General features: G+C 41.3%; 1 protein-coding gene across 4 annotated transcripts in view; it reads left to right on the top strand.

Moving 5' to 3' along the window:
• RPTOR (regulatory associated protein of MTOR complex 1) overlaps nucleotides 1–19,816 on the top strand; it is a 211,467-nt gene that overhangs the window by 120,434 nt on the left and 71,217 nt on the right. For all 4 annotated transcript variants that reach the window (XR_015059587.1, XR_015059589.1, XM_085886708.1 and 1 more), the window contains exons 18-28: nucleotides 1,627–1,747; nucleotides 1,912–2,061; nucleotides 6,051–6,215; nucleotides 6,433–6,563; nucleotides 7,199–7,305; nucleotides 7,617–7,785; nucleotides 13,550–13,663; nucleotides 13,937–14,042; nucleotides 17,329–17,443; nucleotides 17,918–18,042; nucleotides 18,434–18,538. Coding sequence is in view for 2 of the 4 variants with exons in the window: in XM_085886708.1 (XP_085742834.1) it covers nucleotides 1,627–1,747; nucleotides 1,912–2,061; nucleotides 6,051–6,215; nucleotides 6,433–6,563; nucleotides 7,199–7,305; nucleotides 7,617–7,785; nucleotides 13,550–13,663; nucleotides 13,937–14,042; nucleotides 17,329–17,443; nucleotides 17,918–18,042; nucleotides 18,434–18,538 (1,408 nt within the window). In the remaining 2 variants the exon portion in view is untranslated. The remainder of the gene's footprint in view (nucleotides 1–1,626; nucleotides 1,748–1,911; nucleotides 2,062–6,050; nucleotides 6,216–6,432; nucleotides 6,564–7,198; nucleotides 7,306–7,616; nucleotides 7,786–13,549; nucleotides 13,664–13,936; nucleotides 14,043–17,328; nucleotides 17,444–17,917; nucleotides 18,043–18,433; nucleotides 18,539–19,816) is intronic.

The raw sequence follows: 19,816 nt of genomic DNA, 5'->3' as shown, positions 1-19,816 counted from the left end.
ATAATGCCATGCACCAAGTTCCAGTTGAATATGTTAAAGGGAACAGGGAAAAAAAGTCTGAAAAAGCACAGGTGGGACGGATGGACGGACATAGAACAAACCTATAATCCCCTCCGGTGAAACCGGTAGCGGGCTAATAAGACCATCAGTTTGGATTCGGTCATGTCCACTCAACTTTTTGTATACTGCTGCTTCTCTCTTAACAATGGATGAAAGTTCTGAATTTAAGCAAGAAGTCAGGGTCGTATTTCTGTACGTATCTTGGGCATTCATCACAGTCTGGTACCCCGCTTTGCTTGCCAAGATTTCTGTCCATGGAATAAAAGGTGGAATTATTTCCTGGCTTTTCGGTATCCTCCATTCACACAGTCAGCATTTAACTCTCAACGATATCCTCTCATCTCTCCCATTTGAGGCTGGACCACCCCAACGCAGTAGCTTGGGCCCAGTCCTGTTTATTTTATCCATGAATGATCTTTATGATACTCTGGAAAACCTCGTATTCCTCTTTGCAGGTGACTCCACATTACACTACAATTCCACATCCTACCGATGGGTTGGCAGGAGTGGGTTCCCTTTCTAATGAACTGTATCAGATCAGAGACTGGTCTAACACTTTAAATATATCTTTATCATCCAGGCAAATCTTGCCTTCTCGCCCTCTTTCTGGATGGAATGTCAAATGAGAACGCACTTCTCTATTTTCCCAATCGACTACTGGACGAAGTTCTGGACCTCACCATCAGATACGACTTTTGTACAAGGCTTTGTAAATGAAAATGCGAAGCATAGTTTAATGAAGTACCACTTTCTACAATGGCCTCGCATCCTACCTTTCACTCCTCGATGTTATAGAACCCAAAGCCCTCAGCATTTTTGGAATCTCTCATAAAGAAGGAGAAGCACAACTGCTTTTTTTCCTCATTGCAGACAGGAAGAACCTCTTTCTTTCTTGTTTTTTTTTTTTTTTCTCCTGCCCCTTAGGTTTGTTCCCTTTGCTCTTTCATCCCTGCATCCATCCTCACTCCCTCCGTGTTGCATGCACTCTTCTTTGAGCAACCCCCTTGTGAAAGTCCCCAAATCCAAGCTTGTTGCTCAAATCCATTCCATTCTTTAGTTCCTATTTTCTGCTGCTTTTAAACCAAAGCCTTCCTCAGTCTGTCCAAGCCAAATCTTCCCTCCAGGACATCAAGTTGGCAGTGCATGAAACCCTCAGGTCATCTACCTTCCCTCGCCATGATCATTGCTTATCTTCATTAACTCCCCCCCCTCCCACCCCCTCCCATTTCCTCTTAACCTCTAATTGTAGGTTGCTATGCTTCCTTCCCTCCGCTCTTCTTCTCTTGTTGGTTCTTTCTCATGTTTGTGTTTGCATGTTTTTCCACTACCCCACTCTCACTGTGTTGTCTTCTACTCTTTCTCAACTCGCTGTTTCATGAGCCAAGACTTTGTTTACAAAAACAACATACGCGCATGATTAAAGCTTTGATTAAAAACTTCACTGCTATTTGAAGATGCTGCTCTTATTATCTTTTTCGGTAATTTATGGAAGGATTAGAAGCATACTTTCTATCCTTTTAATCACTTATTTTAAATAGCAGTTTGTTTGCTCATTGTGCTTTCCAGGAGCTTGTCGTTGCACTTCATAATCTGGCACTACAGTATGAGAGCAACTTCTGTGCTGTTGCACTGCAATTCTTGGAAGATGAACGCAGTCACACCCTCCCCTCTCCAGCTGCTCTGACAGGTCTTACTCACATGCAGTGCTCCATGCAACTTCCCTATTATTTTCTCCCACCTCGACAAAATGATACTCAATTCAGAATTTGCATTCGATGAGAGATTGCAGAAACTTTGATAAGTCCTACACGCTTCTTTTTCTACTTCTACACGTGTGGCTTCTTTTTGCAGACACTGGAAGTTTAGCACCAGCACGCGATGGGCTTGGAACACCTCGCCTACGGCCGGTCAGCTCGTATGGAAACCTGCGTGCTATTGCCAATAACAACGTGGTGCGAAACCTCAACAAGTCATTGCAGAATCTCAGCCTTACTGAGGAGGGTAAGAAGGGCTTTTTGTACTGCTGCTGTTGGCAATCAGTTTGGAATGATCTGCTGATAATGCCAGAGCATTTAATTGAAGCTACTGAACCAAAAATATATTACACAGCTGAGTATTTATCAGTAACTGCAAGAGTCCAATAGCTGCAAACCGGTATACTGCTGTATACATCCAAAGTATCAAATGTTGTGTGAACATTAATTAATATTTGACAGCAATTTTATGTGAAAATAATCCAAGTTGTTGATATTTAAGTAATATCTTCATAGATCTTCATCCACATATCTTCATCCACAGTCATACTCACTGGCCATGATGTAGCATTCCATGCAAAGTGCTTGAGCGGTCCTGTGACGGGCCATAACACGCATGATCCTCGAAGTCTGGAGTGGTACATGTCGCACACTGATTGCAGCTTAAACCGACTTGTCACACGTAGATTTGCTTCCCTTTTACTACATCACGTTTGTCTGAGATTTTTTTGCAGATTTGTCCACTAGTTCAGGTTATCGGATTAATTTCACTCATTACAAAATTCATATAATCGGAAATTATTGATACATTTGTGACAACAAAGAGCAAGAATAGATCACACGGTGATATTTATAACACGGCAGCCGACGGTGCAAAGGAATTTGATGCTGATTTCATGAGGATGGACAAAAGCTTTTTGATCTGCTATGCAGGCAACATGGTCTTGTCTGGTTTCACGATCAGCACATTGCAATGGTTGATCAGTTGGCAAACAACACCCCTGCAAAACACAAGGAAGAGCATGAAGGAAGATAATGCCAAAAGAAGTGGCTGACTAAGACTGACAAAGCTAAACTTTTATTATCTCCACCACCGAAGGTGGACAGAGGTTATGTTTTCACCCCTGTCTGTCTATCTGTCTGTTTGTCTGTCTGTCTGTGTCTGTCTGTCTGTCTGTCTGTCTGTCTTTGTTTGTTTGTCTGTCTGTCTGTGAGCAGGATATCTCAAAAGGTTATGGATGCATTTGGACAAAATGTGGTGGACAGATTGGGTGTGTGGCAAGGACAAATTCCTTAGATTTTAGTGAAGATCCGGAATTAGATCCGGATCCGAAAATTTTTAAGTGATTCTTCACCATTCAGTGATGGGGCCAAAAACGATTTATAGCCAGATATCTCAAAAAGTTGAGGACGGGTTATGACAAAACTTGGTGGATGAGTTTGGTAGGTGACAAGAATAAGCCAATTAGATTTTGGTTTGGGTCTGGATGCAGATCCGGTCTATCAGTGGGAAACAAAACGTAAACTGTTCAGCCTGGTGGAGGTGGTGAATGAACTATTCAGTCCACTGAGTGCCATTCTAGTTATTTATGTAATCTCCTTAAAATAAACATAATATGATGTTTACAGTGTTGCATATTTGTGATTTGACCATCACATTAGGTACAAGGACTGCGTAGGAAGACATATACTGAGACAGTAAATGTAAAAATTGGATTAATTGGAACCCCTGCAGATGCTATTGGACATTGCCTGCCACTGGTGGTTATCCTCATGGCTCATGAGGCAAGAATTCCAAAGATTGAGTTTAAGCAAAATCAATGGGTTCTTGTTGATAGAAATTTGTTTATGCCTTTGTTGAAATACATGTATTTGATATTCATTCATGGATAAACATCATATTATTCTTCTCCTTTTGATGGCCACTATTGACCCACCTTTTCATGTGGGGTCAACCGGGAGAAGCTTGGCCAGGCCTGACGTTTGACTAGTTAGGGCAAGAATTTCGAATTTGGCCATGGTGCTGCCAATAGCTAACCTACTCTTCACAAAGGTCACCATGGGATCTTTACGTCCACCAACAAATGCTGGCAGATGGGATATCCGTTTAATGTCAATCCGAGGGACAGCACACGCACACGCATTGTTGAATCACCCTGCCTGTGAGACACCAGGCTGACAATTTGTTGCTGGTTTGGAAATCGAACCAAAATGACAAATTTGACAAAATCGGAAATCGAAATGACAATTTGTATCTGGGGGCTAGACAGCTTCGAGGCGAGTGTGCGTACTTCCAGGCTATCCTGTCAGCCAGATGGATAAACATCATAAAGTGCCAAATTTATCTGTCAGAAATATTCCAAGAGAAATTTAGAAGGTGGCAACTTTTGCCGACAACACATCAGTGTGAGAGCTGGTTACTGGGCTCGAAGCATAATTGTTTGAATACTGCCACCTACTGATGTAGTGATGTTACTTTTACACTTCACATTGGAACATTCATTTGAAACCATTGGGTCAATTTGATAGCATTTATGGTGGATTATAATGGGGTTTTTTCACATTTATGTATTATCAGCTGTGCGTCAAGGACCGCACTTTAGACCACCAGGGGCCGTCAGTGGCTCGTGGGCCGTGCGATGAAGAACAGGGTAACCTTGATGGCAACCTAAAACTGCCTAATCTTTACAGTCTGCTAAGGTAATGTATCCAATAAATTGCATTTTAATTGTACTTGAATGGACTACCGAGTCCATTCAAATAAATTGGAGGGTTTGAGGGCCAAAATTATGCTGAGATTGCATTTCAGAGCTTGTGGAGCTCTACAATTACTGGAGACAAAGTCCCAGGCCAAATGGGGGTGTGACTTGTTTCACTTACTATTCACAGATGACTATTTTTGCTGACACAGACAGCTACGTCAAAAGTTAATGAAACCTTCTAAACATGGTGTCACAATGCTGCACCGTTTTCCTTTACAGGAGTGAGGTTCATGGAAGAGCAAGGTGGAACTGACAGTGGGGCAAACACCAAGGGAATGAATGAAGAGGAGGAGGGGAGAAACACTGAAACTAGCAATTAATATTGTTGAGTTAGGAAAGGTTAATGGGGTAATACATGTCATGGGTCAGAATTGGGGATGACAAGATGGTGGACACTGCTCGCTTGAAGTCCTGAAGGGAAGAATGAGACAGAACCACCTCTGGAAGGTGGTTCCATAGACAGGAGAAATGGTGAATAATAACACTGAGGTGTGCAGCCTGCCTGGATTTTGGAAGTTTAACCAGAAAGGGATTACTGGAAGAACACGTGCATCCTGGAGTAGTCAGAGGACTGGGAGAGCAGATGGAGCAATGTTGGACAATATATGGCATAAAAACAGAGACCACATATCTGAGAGCAACAGACCATGTGTTTCAGTTTTGTTATGGCAGATTCCAATAATTTCAAGAGCTTCACATTACACAGAAGCCAGGAGAGAAAGATGCGATACTTGAGCGCCAGTCCATAACAGATAGCGCTACTCCATTGAGCTATGCCTCATGTGAGCTTAATGGTTGGGGTGGTGGGCTTGGGATCCCAGGATCCTGAGTTCAAATCCCACTCGACTGTTGAATTAATACCAGTTGGGGTTGACTCTACCTGTCATCCTTCCGAGGTCGGCAAAATGAGTGCCAACATGCTAGTATCCTGTGTCGGAGTGGCGACCCGTCCAGGATTGTGCCCAATAGCCAAGAAGACTGCTTGGGCAACACCAACGCTCTGCACAGAGTATGGTCCCAATGGATGAATGGATTGAGCTATGGACAAAGGCCTTGTGGACTTTGAGTAGCTCTCATTTTCCAAGGAAAGACTGATTGACAGAGGATACAAGGCTAGTTTTGCTGTGTGGGTCAGCTCAGGAAAAGGTGTAGAAGTTCAAGAGAGTGAAACCTTTCTAGTGGATTGCCAAGGAAATAGATGGAGGGCTCGTTTGACGATTATTCTGGAATGATAAGGTGAGGCTGTGAGATATCCAAGGATTGAAGGATTTGATTCATTTATCAGACCAGAGAGTGTAATCATTTCCAGACTTGACCAAGTTCACTACATGTTTTGCACCAAATAAACACAAGGATTTGGTTGACAAGGCCAAAATAACTCATCTTGTTGCTGCTTCAGAAATGCTCTAAACTTTGTAAATGTCTTGTAAAGCATGATTAAAATACCACAGTTCATCAGTGCATATTTTTTCAGGTGAGACGTGTGGCACAATGACTTCACATTTCAACATTAGTACAGGAAGTAGTGGTGGCAGCAGCTCGGTGGGCAGTCCTGATGGTGAGGACTTTATCCTCACATATGAAGCCGTGGACAAGATGCGGCGTGTCAGATCTTACAGCTCTCTCAACTCGCCAATTGGTAATGCATTTCCTTATCAAAGCTCACATTTCTTGAAAATATACAAATGGGTTGAATCGCCTTTTATTTTGTATCTACTTTCAGGACATCCAATGGCTGGTAGTCTTTTGCTACTTGCAGTCACGTTTGATGGATCCCCCATTTGTGCTTATAAAAAATAAAAACACAAAGTGCTTGTCCTGTTTCCATCCCATCTACCCCACTCCTCATATCTTAGCATTTCCAGTTGGATTATCATTTACCAGCGTCTACACACAAGTGTGGTGTACCCTGTTGCACCTTGCTGTTGACCCACACCCCGAAGTCTCTGATATGGCTATGAAAGTTCTAAACTCTATCGCATGGAAGGTACTGATCTTTTTAAAAAGTTATTCTGTTTAATTTTTTTGGTGTTATTGTGGATACGGTGAGAGACTTTGGTTGTTTATCACCATTTACATTATGATGCTTTGATTTGTCCTCATTCCTTGAACAGATATCCATCTCCTACTTGAGATATTGTCGTGTTTTATGATGCCTCTGGGCAGACAGGATGGCCTAGTGGTATGCACACTCCCCTCTAAGTTGTCTAGCCTGGGCTCAAATTCCGACCCAGATAAATAAACTGTCATCCTGATGTTTCACAGGCAGGGTGATTCATCAATGTGTGTGCCGTCACTCGGATGGACGTTAAACAGACGTCTGGTCTGCCAGCATTCGTTGGTGGACATTCAAGATCCCATGGTGTCTTCCGTGAAGAGTATGCGAGCTATCGCTGGGACCCTAGCCAAATTCCAAATTCCTGTCCTAACCAGCAGAGGGTATTGCATCAGTGGCACAGCCGTGCCTTCAGCCGATGATGCTCCTCCGCAGCCATGTGCTGCATACGATCGAAGAAGAAGATTATGCCTCTTTCCACACCTTGTTCAGCATTTTCGTCCATATTAGAAACAGCACCATTTTACTTATTTTGCCCATTTTATCACCCTGGATCTTCTTTGCAGGCAATGCTGAGTAGTCGGCCCCACCGTGTGTCAGAGAGCAGTGCCCTTGCACACTCGGCACCTGCCAGCCCCACTAACAAGTGTCCGCTGAACATGCAACACCCGGGGTATGCATTGCACACCTTTAGTCATGAAACTTGATTGGCTTGATTGAATAATTTACTTGCCGGGTACCAAGGAGGTTGATAGGCCTAACTGCAATAATAGCCTGAATTCAACTGTGATGTTATTATCCTTCCTTTTTTGTCATTTTGACTATTCTATTCTGCATAATTTGGTTGCATGAGCTAGCTCATGATTTCCAAGGATATCCCAAAAGATTAGAAAATCTGCACTTGATTTGCTATTCTCTCCATGTAGCTTTACCTTTTGTGCTGCCATCTCACTCAACCAGTTTCTTTCCTGAAACCTGTGGCAGGACTTTCCAGCGGCCAGGTACACCTGCTTTGAATGAAGGGGCCAAAACGGGTCTGCCTCGCGAACCCTCCACACTGAGACTCACAACTACCAGCAGCACTGCTCATCTGGCATCCCACCCTTACCAATTTTCTCGTAGCCGCAAGATGTTTGACAAGGGCCCAGACAAGGTAGGTACACAGTGGGGAGAATGTGCGACAAGAAGAGAGTCATGAAATTGAATGTTTCTATACGAGTGCCTGACTTAATTAACCTCCGCCACCTTCGAAGATGGATGGAGGTTACTGTTTTCACCCCTTTCTGTTTGTTTGTTTGTTTGTTTGTTTGTGAACAGTATTACGGAAAAACTCCTCGACAGATTTCGACGAAACTTGGTGGGGGGGGGGGTTAGGTATGGTCCAAGGATCATGCCATTAAATTTTGGACTTGGTCCTAAAATTTTTGGACCTGTGTCCCCCCCCCAAAAAAAAAATTGTTAGAGAAAAAAAAAAGAGAATTTTTTTTTTTGCATTTCTACATGTTTTAAGTGATTTCCAACCCCCCCCCCAAAAAAAATTATTAGAGAAAAAAAAAATTTTTTTTGCATTTCTACATATTTTAAGTGATTTCCAACACCCCCCCCAAAAAAATTGTTTGAGAAAAAATATATATTTTTTTGCATTTCTACATGTTTTAAGTGATTTCCAACCCACCCCCCCAAAAAAAATTGTTACCCCCCCCCCAAAAAAGCCAAATATTTTTTTTTCATTCCTACATGTTTTAAGTGATTTCCAACCCCCCCCAAAAAAAATTTGTTAGAGAAAAAAAAATATTTGCAACTTTTTTTTCAGCAAAATTTCGATTTTTTTTTTGCCATTTTTACATGTTTTAAGTGATTTCCAACCCCCCACCTCCTCCCCCATAAAAAAAATGGAGAAAAGAACTATAACTCTGTCAGCACTGTTGACATCATATTTAATGAATAAGATATAAGGTTCACTGGAGTGACACAGCAGTATTGGCGGCGGAGGTTTTGCACTCTCCCGAGTGCTCCCCTCTCTAGTTCACATCTGCTTTAGTATTGGTATGATATCATTCTCATGTACAAAATGTGTTCATCCTTCAAGACTTTTATTCAGCAGATGTTTTACGCAGTATGGAATTCTTTTGTGTAAAGTTAAAATCATCACACCATTTTAAAGCCTTTTTCCCTGAGCAGGGGTCAGCTTTTTGCGGGCTCCAATCATGGTATCCTTTCTTGTGGCAATGTTTTTTACGGCCGGATGCCCTTCCTGACGCCAACGCTTTAGTCGCCATCAACACGCAGGGATAATTACTCGTATACCGGTGCTCATTTTGCCGACCTTGGAAGGATGACAGGCTGAGTCAACCCCCCTGATGTTAATTCAGTGGAGAGCGGGGCTCGAACTCAGGACCCCGAGGATCCCAAGCCACCACCCTAACCAATTGCTAGTAAAAAATAATTAGTTTGCTCGCGTGTATTAAACAATATGAAGGTTGTGTTGCTCAAGGTTCCATGATATCACTTTTAAAGTATTTGGGAAGAATTTTTATTTGCTGTTCAAAAGATTGTGCCATGTTTTCCATGATATCACTTGATGTCAGGATTGAAAGACATCCTTTCCTTTTAGGTTGTTAAGCCTGGGTTCAATTCTCAGCTCCACTACAAATTGGCAAATTGTTGCTTCTTAGGGAGAGCGTTTCATCACCAATCATGCCATCTCAGATGGAAGTTAAATTGGGGATCCGTGTGCTTACTTTCGCTAAAGATCCCTCAGTATATTTTGGGAAGAGCACAGTGCCTTCAGAAAGTATTCACTTCCCATGACTCTTTCACATTTTGTTGTGTGACAGCTTTAATTTTAAATGGATTAAATTTAAAAGAAATTGTCACTGATCAACACAAAATACCCCATAATGACAAAGTGAAAACATTTTCAGAAATTAATTAAAAATGAAAAGTTGAAATGTCTTGCGTCAATACGAATTCAACCCCTTTGTTATGACACTTCAAACTGAGCTCAGGTGGATCTAATTTCTGTGATCATCTTTGAGATATCTCTCCAACTTGACTGGAGTCCACCTGTGGCCAATTCAATTGATTGGACTTGATTTAGAAAGAAACACACCTTTCTATATTAGGTCCCACAGTTGACGGTGCGTGTCAGAGCAGAAACTCTACCATGAAGTCCAAGGAACTGTCCATAGAACTTCAAGGAAAATTGTGAGGAGGTATAGATCTGGCGAAGGGAATAAAACGATTTCTAGAGTGTTGAAAGTTCCCAAGAGCACAGTGAGCTCCATCATTAGGAAATGGAAAGAACATGGAACCACCCAGACTCTTTCTAGAGCTGGCCATCCGACCAAACTGAGCAACTGGGCAAGAAGAACCTTGGTCAGGCAGATGACCAAGAACCCAATGACCACTCTGACAGAGCTCCAAGGTTCCCTGGCTGAGATGGGAGAACCTGCCAGAAGCACAACAGTATCTGCAGTACTTCACAAATCTAGGCTTTATAGGAGAGTGGCCAGAAGGCAGCCACTCCTAAGAAAAAGGCACATGACAGCACGCCTGGAGTTTGCAAAAGGCACATGAAAAACTAAGAGAGTATGAAGGAAAAGATTCTGTGGTCTGATGAGACGACAATTTAACACTTTGGCCTGAATGAAAAGAGCTATATCTGGCAGAAACTGAGCACAGCTCATCACGTATCTAACACCATCCCGACCGTGAGGCATGGTGGTGGCAGCATCATGCTATGGGATGCTTTCAGCAGCAGGGACTGATAGACTTGTAGGGAGAGAGGGAACAATTAATGGAGCCAAATACAGGCAAATCCTCGAGGAGAACCTGCTTCATTGCAAAAAACCTTTGACTGCAGCAAAGATTTACTTTTCAACAGCACAATGACCCCAAGCATACAGCCAAAGCAACACTGGAATGGCTTCAGAACAAACCAAAGCCCAGACTTCAATCCTATTGCGAATCTGTGGAAAGACTTGAAGATTGCTGTTCACCGACACTGCACATCTAACTTGACAGAGCTTGAGTAAATCTACAAGGAAGAATGGGAGAAAATCCCCAAAACCAGATGTGCAAAGCTGCTGCAGACAGACCCCAAAAACACTCGAAGCTGGAATCGCTGTCAAAGGTACTTCTACAAAGTATTAATTCAGGGGTCTGAATACTTGTGTAAATTAAATATTTCATTTTCAATACATTTGGAAAAATTTCTAAAAACATGTTTTCACTTTGTCATTACGGGATATTTTGTGTGGATTGGTGACAAAAATGTAAGTTTAATCAACTTTAAATTCAAGCTGTAAAACAATATAATGTCACAAAAGTTGAGGGTTGTGAATACTTTCCGAAGGCACTAAGTGAGTTATCAGCATTCTGAATATATTACGTATTCTTTCTCTGAGCCCTGCTCGATGTCTTCAGAATAATCTAACAACTGCCAATATTTATTTTATTTTTGAACATATAAGTATGTATATTGTGTGTATCTGTGTACATACTTCATTATACATTTTTGTCATCTCTTGGGACTTGAGAGTTTCTTGTTCATGCAAGGTTTTGACTGCCAAATATACATACATACATACATACATACATACATACATACATACATTGGCCTGCAAAAGTATGCATCAATAACGCCACCTTTCGATGAATTATGAATTACAAACAAGTATATCCCGTCGCTTTGCTGATTGGAATATTAAGTGAGGGGGGGTGGAGTGGGGGTAAGAAGGATCGGAGAGGAGGGGAGGGGGAGGGAGAGAGGGAGGGATGATAGGGTGAGAGGACGAAGGGAGAGCGAGGAGGTAGGGAGATCACGTTGGGGTTTGGGAACGAGGAAGGAGGGGGGAGCGAGGGGGGGAAGGCAGCATGAGGGAAGGGCAGGGGAGGGAAAGGGAAGGCAGTGTGAGGGGAGGGTCCCTCCAGATATACCCACCATCCAGACATGTCTGGAGATAACCACCATCTAGACAACGGGTATACTAAGGGGTGGAGGAGGTAGGGAGACCGAGGAGGGGTAGGGAAGGGTGAAGGAGTGAGGAAGCAGGGGGGAGGGAGAAGGAGGGAGGGAGCGACGAGGGGGTGGGGAGCGAGGATGGGTGGGGGAGGTGATGAGGGGAGGGGGACCGAGGAGCGGCAAAAAAGCAGTAAACAATGCATAAATAAAACATGTAACAAACTTGAAGGGCACTCGGAAGAGCGCATATCTCTGCCACGTAATGCTTGATCCATGAGAACATATCGGGTCCAACACATTTTTGAAATATGTTTTACAGTGCTATATCGTTTTTGGCCCTATCAATGGTGAAGAATCACTTTAAAAATTAAATAACTCTCGTATCCAGATCTGGTTTCGGATCCTAACCAAAATCGAATCAATTCTTCCTTGTCACACACCAAACCTGTCCACCAAGTTTCATCCGAATCCGTCCACAACGTTTTGAGATATCATGTTGTATATCGGTTTCGCCCTATCTCTCAATGGTGAAGAATGACTTTAAAAATTAAAATAATTCTCGTATCCATATCCGGATCCGGATCCGGATCTTCACCCGAATCGAATCAGTTCGTCCTTGTCACACACCGAACCTGCCCACCAAATTTCATCCGGATCCGTCCACAACCTTTTGAGATATTTTGCACACAAACAGACAGACAGACAGACAGGGGTCAAAATATAACCTCCTTTACCTTTGGTGGTAAAGGAAATAAAAACATCAAAATTAATTACTTTTTATTCAGTGTTGTCATGATTGATGTCATCAATAAGCCAGTTGAGGTTGCAGGCTCTGAAGATGAAATGGAGGCTGATTCACTTGGGATTTTTTGGAAGAACTTCATAATGGAGAATTCAGTGTCTGCCTTCATTTTCTGTTCGTAGACCTCCTTGTAAACATTTCAGGACATTCCTCCATCTCCCTCCGCACCTTGGAACTTCTCATGCAGTCGGAAACATGTTCATCACGAGCGACTCGCTCAGAATGTCGGAGCATGGACCACTCGCCCGGACGCAGCACGGACCACTCGCCCGGGATAACGCAGCATGAACCACTCGCCCGGGATGACGCAGCACGAACCACTCACCCGGGATGACTGAGCACGGACCACTCGCCCAGAATGACGGAGCACGAACCACTCGCTTTCAATGTCATTGGTCGAGTTACAGTGATATCCCGAACCAGTTTCCTGTTTTCCCCGGCTGCTGAGTTTGAATGGGCGACCTGATCTGGGTTGTCTTGGTGGTATGCTACGTCTTCCACTTCTTAATGATGGATTTCACCATACTCAAAGGGATCATGAGTGACTGAAATCTTCTTGTAACCCTTTCCTAAACGGTGCTTCTCCACCACTTTGTCTGACTTCTTTAGAAAGCTCCTTGGTCTTCATGCTTGCATTGTTGTTTAACTGAGTGAATTGCATCTTAAAACTCATCAGATAAGTGTAGGGAGTCTTAATTTTTACGTTAAACCACTGACTACATTCAAGTGAATCTTCGTACACTTATTTTGTAACTTTTCAAACAAATATTTTGCTCCTGAAGTGATTTAGGGTTAATTAGGCAAAGGTTTTGAATACTTATGTAACTGAGAATCATCTGGTTTTCTCTGTTAATCTCACTTATTCACATTTTATCTCAATTTTTTTTTGGCTTTATCAATTTGGAGTAGTTTGTGAAGACTATATATAAAGTTTGATTTTAAAGCATCGTGAAGTAAACTCAGGTGGCATGAAAATGTGACAACTTTTGGAGGTGGTGAATACTTTTGCAGGCCACTGTATGTACGTACATACATACATACATACATACATACATACATACATACATACATACATACATACATACATATACAGTACATACACAGTTTGAACTCCGTGAAAACCCCTTTTTCTCTCATTGTTCTTCACAGTCCTCTGAAGATGGAGATGATGGGCCAACCATGCATAGGCTCTCATTAAGCCTGTCCTTGAATACTGGTTTCTGTGCGTGGAGCTCAAAATATTTCACCCAACCAATCATGAAGGTTCTTTATTTCCATTAAATTTATTGACTGAAGATTATGATGATGTGATAATGGTCCTTTATTTATCAAGTTTGATACTATATGCAATGTGAAAAGTGTTAGTTTGTCAATCTACTTTTTGATAAGGAAGGCCTACAAAGATTGTATTCCTATGTGCTGGAGGGGAGATTCGTCTTTACATAAAAATCGGCCAATAAAGATGTATGAGAATAAATAATAGAAGAAGCTCAGCTGTGTATTTCTTGAGTCAGCGGAATATTCTGTGCTATGCAGCTTCCGGAGGATCATGATGCAGAGAGCCAGGTGCATAAGGAGCGGGAGTGGCGGTTCTTGAGGAATGCTCAAGTACGACGTCAAGCACGGTGCCTCCTCGAGAAAGGTCGGCAGCTTGCCATTGTCACTTTATACTGCAAGCACCAACCCACTGCCATTATTAAAATATTTTATTTAAATTGTTCTCCTGGGCATTTTACTTTTATTGCAATGATGGTTTTGGTTTTTTAATAGTCATTGATCATTTTAATGTAATGAATATATTTCGTTAATAAATCATCAGGAAGATTAAGTAACAACATAAGAAGCATACGATTCAAGATTATTGGCCGAAGATCATCTTGGTTTGGCAATCTTATCATGGATATTTTTTTGCATTTATACATGTTTTAAGTGATTTCCAACCCCCCCCAAAAAAGTTACCCCCACCCCCCAAAAAAATTTACAGAATTTTTTTTTTGTTTTTGCATTTCTACATATTTTAAGTGATTTCCAACCCCCCCCAAAAAAAATTGTTTGAGAAAAAAATTTTTTACCCCCCAAAAAAATAGAGAATTTTTTTTTTTGCATTTCTACATGTTTTAAGTGATTTCCAACCCCGCAAACAAATTTACCCCCCCAAAAAAAAAAATTGTTAGAGAAATTTTTTATTTTTTTTTGCATTTTTACATGTTTTAAGTGATTTCCAACCCCCCAAAAAAAAAATTGTTACCCCCAAAAAAGGGAAAATTTTTTTTGCATTCCTCCATGTTTTAAGTGATTTCCAACCCCCCCCAAAAAAAATTGTTAGAGAAAAAAAAAATTTTGCAACTTTTTTTTTCAATGAAATTTCGATTTTATTTTTTTTTTTTTTTTTTTTTTGCATTTTTACATGTTTTAAGTGATTCCCCCCCCCCCCCACCCCCCAAAAAAAAATATTGGAGAAAAGAACCATAACTGTCAGCACTGTTGACATCATATTTAATGAATAAGATATAAGGTTCACTTGAGTGACCCAGCAGTATTGGCGGCGGAGGTTTTGCACTCTCCCGATTGCTCCCCCTCTAGTTGTGTGTGTTATGCCTGCATGAAGCTTGCGAAGTGGGCTCACGAAGAAAACAGCGATGAACAGAAACTTAACAGTGGCAAAAATAGTGTCCCTTCACTGCAGTTCCAACTACAATTCCAACTGGTTTTAACTAGTATTAAGCAGTTATTCTCTGCAGACTACTGGAATTACCCCATGCATGCAAAGCTAAAAACGGGGTTTAACAATTGGCTATTGTCTGTCTGTCCATCTGTCTGTCTACAAACGTCAGTTTGTGATCGAGGAACACCTTATTTGAATTGAATGTTATATTTTGAACGCGAAATTGAATGAATCGGAAAACAAGCCTGCTGTTTTACAGTACTTTAGCCCGGTTGCATAAAGCATTCTTACGAAAGATCATGGAAATGGGTCATGAAGAAGACGATTATCGCTGCACAAGACATTGCGAATATGTTTTCAGAGACCACCTCAACCCGCTTGATGACAATAATGATATTACCCTTATCTAAAATGCATATCAAAAAATAACTAGAATTATACTAAGGATATTTGATCCCCCAGGAGTCATTTCCAACAACTATTTTTAAAAAATAATTTATTCATTAACTCCATCTAACTGACAATCCCATGGTAATTAGCACGTGATATCTGGACCGGATACAAAGGTGTGTTCTGGTGCAGGTGCTGCAGGTGCAGCTGAATGAGTTGTTCGTCCATGCTGCTGATGTAGTGATGGTTTCATGGTGTGAACATTTATTATTTCCTGTTCAGGTTATTTATATATCAATTCAATTGATACCAAAGGTGACCCCAGGAAAAAGGGTCAACTGCGTACGTCGTAAATGTTTTGAAGCGGCGTGTCACTGGGTCAATAACTCGTCAACCCCGCATTGTAGAGAGACGTGTGGGGCCTTGTTCAACTCAGGGGAGTCCCGGTTTACCCTGTGGACCCAGGTCTTACCCAAATTGAGGGATTCTTAATTGTACACTTTATAGTTATAGTGTTGACATAAAAGTCCTTCAACAACACACATCAAACAACTATATAATATATTGTTTCTCTTGTGCTTGAGAAAAGCCTCCACTAGTGCTTCTGTCTCTTCCTGAAGCCATTTTGTTGATGGCTTCACTGCCATCCAGCTTTCAGACACCTCTTCCTAGCTCTAATCTGATTTGTTGCCGCGCATAGCAATGGCTCCTAAGGCTCTCCTCAACCTTAAGAAAATCCTAACTTGAGGATTTCCTAAGGGTTGTTTATGCAAAAGCCCTCAAGGAAATCCTTCGCTAAGAAATCACAGTGTACCTTGAGAGGAATCTTTGCTTTAGGATGAGGAAATTTTATGCAACCGGGCCTTTATCTTTAAACTTGTCCCGAACAAAAAGTTCATCACCTATGATATCATACATCACATGGTTTAGCAGCCATTTTGGATTTACCATAAAACTTTAAAAAATCTTCTTCTCCAGAATGGCTGGACAGATCGAGGGGAAACTTTACACACATGTTCTCCAAACCTTGGGGATAACATGGTTTTCATAGATAGTTTTCATAGATACCATAGTCTGGTAGCCATATTGGTTTGAACATAAATCTTAAAAAAATATATTTATCTTGAACCGCTTCATCGATCGACGTGCAACTTCAGAATTATGATCTAGTAGTGCTGGGGAGTATGTGTTTTAAATGTCAACCTGATCGGATGCATGGTCTAGCAGCCTGAATTATTTGATTTTGTTTATCTGGGTTCTTTTTTTATTATTTTATTTTAAATAAGGCACACTTGGCTGCGCCCTGATGAATTTGACAGTGGAGGGGTAGCAGTTGAAACCCGAGTCCAATCCAGGTTCCTCCTGATGACTTTATCTTTGCTTTTTGCTTGTTCGGGTTCCTTCTGATGACTCCAAAGCAGTAACTATTTTTATTTGGTCTTCCATTTGATTTGAATTTAATTTTTTGAGTTACAAATTTGCCACCAGAATAGTTGGCTCGCACTAACTCCGTCTCAAGACTGCGTGGGGTAAGTATTCTCTGAATACCGCCTCGTTGTTTTATTAAATGAGTGCAGGGAATGGAATTTTCTCAAAATTATGTCACTCTCTTAGGTCACAGCAGTTAACGGTGGGAAATTTGTGACTGGAAGCCATGCCTACAACTAAACACAACACTTTGAAAACTGGCAGTGGTTGTTTTGTGTTTGTTCTTAGCTTTTCATTTTATTATGTACATTTAATTAGTTTGAAAATCCTTTTATTTGTCTTTGCCAATTATCTGTAAGTACACTAAATGTGGTGATGAAATGTTTTGTTCATATTGCAGAATGATTGTCGCTGTTTGGTTGTTGGGTTTGCCATGTTTCTTCAGGCATCTCTCGGTTGGATGACCAGATTTTCCTGAACCGCAATCCTGGAGCACCTTCAGTCATTAAATTTCATCCGTTTGACACTTTTGCCGTTGTTGCTGACAAGGATAGTATCTGGTGAGAGGCCTTTCATTTTTTTTTCTTTTTTATTTTTTTTTTTCTTTCCAAAATGTGAAGTACAGTATAAGCTTTTGTTTTTTATCGACCAGCTTCAAATTTTTGTACCAAAGTTCAGTTTGAAGCAAAAATTGCTTATCTATGATAATAAAGTTCTTCAAAATGTTCCCTGTATGCTGCTGAACTACTTGTGCCAACCGACTGAGAATTACATTTGCAAATGGATAAATTCTCACATTCGACATGAATATCTTTTAAAGACAGCATGTGCTTTGTGATGCTTTATTGCACTTCTGTTTGACATCGATGTACATCTATTTAAATGGATAAATGGCAGTGCAAATATGTAGTCATCATTGGTCGTGTCATCATTGGAAGATCTTTCACTTGGTCCCAACATGAAGCTTAATCTCTTTCCTTTGTTGCACCCTTCCTCCCCATGCTTCACCAATCACCATTATTTTCCTTTTAAAGTTTTTGGGACTGGGAGAAAGGGGAGAAAGTGAATTACTTCCATAATGGAAACCCAAGGTATAGCCGCATCACTGCCATGGAATTCATCAATAGCCATGATGTGTCATTACTACTCACAGGGACAGGTGAGCACCTCTTGCAGCATTCTAAGATATTTAATGTATTTGGTGAACGAATGTTGTGGAAGGTATATTCATGCAGACTTTGGTTCCATTCTAATAAGCATCCCAGATCATTGGAGGAGGGGAGGGGCCTGGAAACTTTAAATCCCTTGTGATTGCCGCATTTAATGACCATCAATCAATGCTCCTTGAATTGATGGTTGAAAGGAACAGTTATTGGGGGAGTTTCTGTCTCACTTTCATTGAACTTATCCAAATGAGTTGCTAAATTGTTCGCATACAAATGAATACCATCATTTAATGCTTCCCAATATTGTAAAGTGTAAAGAGATATTGTAAAAAGAATTCAATTCTCATGTGCATCCAAATTCTCAGTTTCTCTCATGCTGTACAGATGACGGAGCAATCCGCATTTGGAAGAATTATGCCGATGAGGAGCGCAACCCCGAACTAATTTCAGCTTGGCAAGGATTATCTGAGATGCTGGCTTCCAGTCGAGGTGAGGGCTGATTCAAAGGCAAATTAATCTTGCGAGCTTTGTCATGATGTAAAAGGTTAAGATTGTTACCAGCACAACTCATTCTTATTAAAAGTGTCCAGGTTTTTTGGATTCAATTGGCATAAGGTGAGAAAACATAAAACTTGAACGTTTCTGCCATTTTTGCACACACAATAAAATTTGGAGTCAAAATATTTTTCCCTCACGAAGTGCATCCTCTGACTGCAAAGTGAAACTGCACAGATGTTAGTTCCTTTTCCATGTTGTACTTTTTCTTTTAATGCTATAGTTTCAAGCCAATGCCATACTATTTGCTCCAAAAGTTGAGTTTCCTTAATCTATTGGAACCAAACTTGTGTTGTTTTAAGGAGGAAAAACCTTATGACTCCCATTCATATGCAGCCCCTTTTTGTTGACTAAGTTAAACTAATAGTTATTGTTATTAATAGCTTTCCATGTTTTTTTGTTTTGTGTGTGTGTGTGTGTGTGTGTGTGTGTGTGTGTGTGTGTGTGTGTGTGTGTGTGTGTGTGTGTGTGTGTGTGTGTGTGTGTGTGTGTGTGTGTGTGTGTGTGTGTGTGTGTGTGACCTGTATTTGTATGCACTTCTCAACCACTGCATGGAATAAGTTGAAATTTGGAGTGTGTCTGGGAGGGCTTTAAGCATAAAAAAAACATTGGAGTCGCCAGCATTCGGGTGGGACACAAATAATTATCAGCATAAATTTGTATATTATAGTGTCACCCAATTGTGGTGGGAGAGGATATTACAAGTCAGCTGTGGAGATGACTTGGAATTCTGTGTTTTACACGTGGCATAGTGCAAGTGCTTCACTGACTCCTGCGGATGGATGTTTCTCATATATACATATGTATATATATATATATATATATATATATATATATATATATATATATATATATATATATATATATATACACACATATATATTGTTGCGAATTCGCGCCCGCCGGCGTGCAGACTGCCACGACACTCGAATCGCGACCGCGTCGCCCACCGGACGGACAATTCAGTCGTGACCCTCTCGGAACAACGCCGGGAGCCAGTCACGGGTGGGGGTTTAACCCCACCACGACCGTGCCAATTGCCCACCCACGCAGGATAGGGTTGCTCGCCAAATTCGATCTACCTAAGTACCTGCGCGGATGATCGACCGGGCGATCGTACCTTGCCACAGGCCGACTCCGGACACGATCCGCTTAAGCGGTCCTTTCTGTGCTACAGTGATAACCGAGCGGTGTTATCGTCGGCCTCGATGG

This window comes from Eptatretus burgeri, chromosome 1 (genome assembly GCF_056783735.1).
Source record: "Eptatretus burgeri isolate ZD-2024b chromosome 1, Ebu_testis_v1, whole genome shotgun sequence".
In the NCBI taxonomy this organism is placed as follows: domain Eukaryota; kingdom Metazoa; phylum Chordata; class Myxini; order Myxiniformes; family Myxinidae; genus Eptatretus; species Eptatretus burgeri.
Note: the sequence above shows the minus strand (reverse complement) of the source record. Positions and strands in the feature narration are given on the sequence as shown.